Here is a 5,195-nt window from a genome sequence, read left to right on the forward strand (position 1 = left end):
ACCACACGGGGAGGGGGCAGCCCATCAAATTGGTGGGCTCTCTACAAGGCACGTGCACATCACAGATGCCAATGCTGGGAACGTGCTTGAATTCTTCCTTTCTGTATCTCCCTCTGTGTTTTGTTTGTTTGTTTGTTTGTTGTTATTTTTATTTTTTTTTAATAGGTTTCCTACCCCTAGAAAGCCAAGTGCCTCAAAAGACAAGATTTCACCTTTCTTGGTTTACTGGACAGCTGCAGATCCTCAGCACTTCTGCTCAAGGAAGCTCTCCCTGAAGGTCAGGAGAGTTTGGAAAGCCCAAAGAAAGGACCATGCAGGGTGTATCTTGCAGTCAAAAGCTTCTCAAATCTGAGTTCCCAGGATTATATCTCAAAGTGATTGCCCCATCTTCCTGGGAACAAAGGTAGCAACCCCACAGACATCCTCTGCCCCCACCTTCCGGCAGAACTGGGCCCAGCCTGCCCTGCACTAAGACATCCCACTTCATCTGCAATCGTGGGCATTGCTCAGCCTTCCTCTCGATGGGAAGCAAAGGCTTCCAGCATTGTTTAGAGCTCCTTAAAACCTGACAGACGAATCCCTCCCGGGCACAAAGAGATGCACTGGCAGGCTGCCACCTGCAGAGCCTTGGGATGGGTTCTGTGGGTGGTGATCTTCTCCTCCCCCTCCCACCATGCACCCCAAGCCCCCTGAAGGCAGGTCCTGATGGGTGGAGGTGCTCCAGCTGCAAGGTGGGCAGCTTTACCTGTTGTAAATGTCATCGTCTTCGCCGCCCCAGCCCCAGTAATTGTTTGGGAACCCATTGATCTTTGTGAATTGTTCTTTGCTCAAGGCAGACACGCCTCCAAAATACTGATTGTAGGGTAACCTGGAATTAAGGAGAACACACCATTAGGGGTTGCAGCGACCTTTACCCCAGCTGATGGTCCAGCCACCAACCCACCAGTGAGACCCACTGGGACCCAGATCTTGTCTGCTTCAGCAAGCAGTCTTGGGGCCTTTCCGTTCTAAGCTTCACCTGGCTGCAAGGAGAAACCACAGGACTGCTGACAGTCTTGCACGTGGGCGTGGGTCTGGGCAGAGATAGGCTGGCTGTGTGGGGCCAAACCCATTGCTCTCTTAATAGATGAGTTTTTACACTCCCACGAGGAGATCTGGCATGGAAAATAGAAAGGAAAGAAAAGCCACAGCTGTGTTGACAGCAGCCTGAGGTACACACGTGCTGGCAGGCACTCAAGTTTTATTCTGCCTCCAGACACCAAGGCAGGTCCCGCTGTGGTCTGAAATGGAACAGCCAAAAATACTTCATTTTGTTCTCAAAATAACACCTGACAGCCTTATCTACCATCATGCATGGTCCTCACTGTATGAGAATGCCTCACTTTCCAGGCTGGGCAGAAACAAGAGCCGTCTGACACTCTGAAACATAAGAAGGGACACGGGCAGCTGCAGGACACCAGTCTCCCCGTTCCTCCCAGCCCTGTGTCTGGCTGCTCAGCCACTGTGCGTGGCAGCACGTGGCTCTGCTTCACTCCCTGCTCCAAGCCACCCACTCCCTGCAGAGACATGTGTGCCACCAGAATTTTCCAGAGATGTTTTCCCAGGCTTCCACTGGTAGGTGGGGATGCGCAATGCTGCACCCAGCCTACAATGATCATGGCAGTGTGAGGAAGGAAATGCCCCTCCGAAAGGCGTCTCACCTAAATCCAAATTTATCCATGGAGACAGAAAGGTGCCTTGGTTGGCTGTAGCACTTGTAGGTGTTCCTGTCATCCATCGGGATCAGGTCTACGTCACTAAACACAAAGCACTCATAGTCATACTCCTTCAAAGCCTCCATGAATCCTACATTCAGCAGTTTAGCACGGTTAAATTCTTCATCTCCATCCTGGTTTAAAACAAATAAACACTGAATTAAGTAGTGGAAACCACCAGTCTCCTACCTGTCATGGGGTTCACAGGCCTTTGGCATTGCTGGGAGGTGGCACTGATCTGGTCCCAGCCGTAGAGCAGCCACATGGTCAGAGAAGTGGGCCCAGCCTCCTGCACAGAGGCATTTTGCAGCACTTGCAGTGCCACACAGATGTGGCCAGCAAGTCACTGGGGTGCTCTCAGGTCCAGCAGCGGGGCTGTACCCATGTGCACAGGGACAGTGGAGGCCCAGGACGGTTTCTCACCCAGCACAAACCCTGACAGCAGCACCAAGCCCAAGCCCTGTGCAGGGAGCACCACGAGGCAATGCTGAAAGAGACTGGAGCTTTTTTGCCAAAACCCAAACTGGCAGCCCCTCCCTGCTCTACCACATCCAACCTCTCCCTCTCCACAGCTTCAAGCAATGTCGAGCAAAGGACTGCCTGCCATGCCTGGCTCCAGCAGCATGTGCATGCATGCATGAGAGTGTGCAAATCAGCTCCCTGCCCTTCTACAAGTCTGGTGTGGGACACAAATCAAGGACCGATAAAACTCGGAGAGCAGCCTCAAGCATCACATTTACCTCCTTTCTTGAATGGCTCTGCTTGGTTAATAAATAATCTGTTTGGAAACTGATTAATCCAAACTGGTTAATGGCTCTGCAGCCTGAAAGCAAAAAATTTAACCGTGAAACAGTTACAACTATCTTTCAAACGAAGGATTTAACGTGCAAGCGTCGAACCACAGCTTTCAAAAGCTTTCATTGTCTGCCTGGGGCCTAAATGACTTCACAGAGAGGAGTGAACTTTAGCGGGGGAGGATCTGAGCCGGTTCTCAGCACCCTCACCTGAAATAAAAGGGCTCATGCCTTTACCAAGATGGTGGGAAGCTGATCGTCCTCATGCATAAGCAAGATCTGTGAAAACTTGAGCGCAGGAGGCAAAGGAAAGCTGAACAAAGGGGATGGGGAGAGGGAGCGGCTACAGCTGTGGGAACAGAGGGCTTTGGTCTGTGGGCAAAGGGGCTGCAGAGCCCACGGCCTACGCACAGCTGGGGCTCACAGCACTGGCGCAGGAGAGCTGGCCCACAGGGAACGTTTTGGGCCACGCCAGAAGCTGGGCCTCAGAAGCAAAGCCCGGGGGCTCTCCTGCAACAGGAGCTGAGCTTGCTCACTTCATCCCCTTCGGCTGCTCTTCTCTTCACACCACCTCAAGGCAAAGAGAGTGTTCCACGTTGGTTTTATGATCAGCAGAGGCTCAGCCTTATTTAACCCTGCCTTCAGCTGGCCTCTAACTCAGCCAGGGGATACACAGGGATTAATAATTCTACCAGAAGCTGCATTTTCACATCTCTTGACACCACCCAAGAAGTTTTACTTTTTGGAGAAAGCTGTTCCGTAACCAAGACAATTCAGAAGCATCAGCATCTCTGCTGTCTGTGGGATTCAAATCTCTCCAAACTGCGAGCGGTTTTGCAGGTTTCTGACTCTGACTGACTCCCAGCTTTGTGACAGGAGCCCTTTCTAGGCAGCTACCACCTTTCTGGGCAGGTGGTGTAGGACGTGGCACCACTGGCAACAGAAGAGCAGGTGAAGCAGAACAGAAGCAATGTCCATCTCTGGCCTCGCTTGGCAGCTCCATGTACCGTAGGTGCTCCTGCTCTCTGCCACGTGGGAAGGGATCTGTTTGGACACTCTTTGGCCAAGAAGCATTGCCCTGAAGAGCCATGCAGCAGATACAGGCTCCAAGCATAACCCCTGCACTTATTTCCTGGGCTTTCAACAAGAAAAGATGCAGTGCAAGCATGTTTCTGCTAACTAGTTTTTCCTGGACAAATTTCTCCCTGTGATTTCTCACCTCAGAACTCAACCCACATCAGAAGCCATCATTTGTGCCCAGCACCAGTGGCTTTACTCCCTTTGTCTCTGCCAGTACATACAAACTTGTCGTCAGTCGCTGATCCGTGAGATCCACGAGGCCAATTGCCTCAACCTCACAGACCAGCACTGGCTGCTGCTCACACACGCAGAGGATTAGCCCTGGGAGAACAGCAGCCAGGTTTACTTACTTCCATTGCTCACCTTTGCTGGACCTGGTCTGCTCAGCCAAACTCACCTAAGGACACTGCTGCCTTGTTTCAGTATCAGTCACATCAGTACAGAACTGCCACCTGTGCTAACGGGCTTCCAAAACAGCGAGGTGCCATCTGAATGGTAGTTTCACCCCAGTTTCATCCTGCTTCGTGCTCAGAGGTAGGAGACAGCTCTGTGATGCCTGCTGCAGTTACAAAGCAGGGCGGAGGACTTGGGGATGCACCTCCTTCAATCTCATTCTGAACCTGGTGAGTCTGAGGCAGGTAATGGCAAGGATGTGTTTTTGGTAGGCTATCACCCCCATCAGGAGGCTGTCAGCCAAGTCGGGGATCCTCCAAGCCAATTTGATCCACACGCACATGGTGCCCACATGGGCATCCACACGCAGGTGGAAATAGATTTCCAGGGCCACAGGGAGATACCAAGAAAACCCTTGCTGCTTCTCTGTTGGGGCATTCTGAAGTGCTGTGAACTCTTCCCACAGCAGCATGATCCACCTCTGCCCTGCGCAGGAAAGGCAGACTCCCGCACCCCTAATAGTGGGTACAAGAAGAGAGCAGCTGCAGGAAAATCTGCTGCACCCAACAGCAGGGGTGGGCAGGAGCTAAGCACTGCTCCATCTGTGCTCCACACCTGGGGAGCTCTGGTGCACCCTGCAAAATGAGATGGACGAGCACAATGCCGCCCGTACACACAGACACACACACACACACCTTCACACACACACACTCTCTGGAAAACTGCTAAGAAGGACACTACAGACAAATGCTGGAGGCCAGTGCAAAATGGTTGGATAACTGGAGCTTGTGTCAGGTTTGGGTTATGCAGCAGTTGCATAATACACATTTTCCACTGGCTCCTGTTACACACTGGGCATCTCAGAAACATTGCTCTGGCTTCAGCCAAACCCTGCTCTGACACATTCAGGCACACAGGGCCAGTGTGGCAGAGACACAACGGGCTCAAGACAGAAACGCGTTGCTCCGAAAGGAAGAAGTTTGACATTACCAGTGCAGCAGTAGCGGGGCTCAAGCGCTCCTCTTTCTTTTTATGAGATGCAGAGGACAGAAGAGCACGTAGGCAGCGTGTAAGAATCAGATCACACAGTAATTCTCCTTGCTTCAGTGATTGCTTTGCTACAGACAGGATTAACAAGTAAAGGTAATATTTCCCCACTAGAAGGAAAAATAAA

At 51.7% G+C, this 5,195-nt stretch overlaps 1 protein-coding gene across 2 annotated transcripts in view; it reads right to left on the minus strand.

Annotated features, from left to right (window-relative positions):
* Positions 1 to 6: 6 nt before the first annotated feature.
* The window catches only part of B4GALT1 (beta-1,4-galactosyltransferase 1), a 10,404-nt gene continuing 5,215 nt past the window's right edge, over positions 7 to 5,195 (minus strand). For both annotated transcript variants that reach the window (XM_010726183.3, XM_031557395.1), the window contains exons 3-4: positions 1,701 to 1,888; positions 7 to 868 (exon numbers count right to left, since the gene is read on the minus strand). In XM_010726183.3, the coding sequence (XP_010724485.1) occupies positions 742 to 868; positions 1,701 to 1,888 (315 nt within the window). In that variant the 3' untranslated portion in view covers positions 7 to 741. The remainder of the gene's footprint in view (positions 869 to 1,700; positions 1,889 to 5,195) is intronic.

The sequence above is a fragment of the Meleagris gallopavo genome, chromosome Z, assembly GCF_000146605.3.
Source record: "Meleagris gallopavo isolate NT-WF06-2002-E0010 breed Aviagen turkey brand Nicholas breeding stock chromosome Z, Turkey_5.1, whole genome shotgun sequence".
In the NCBI taxonomy this organism is placed as follows: Eukaryota; Metazoa; Chordata; class Aves; order Galliformes; family Phasianidae; genus Meleagris; species Meleagris gallopavo.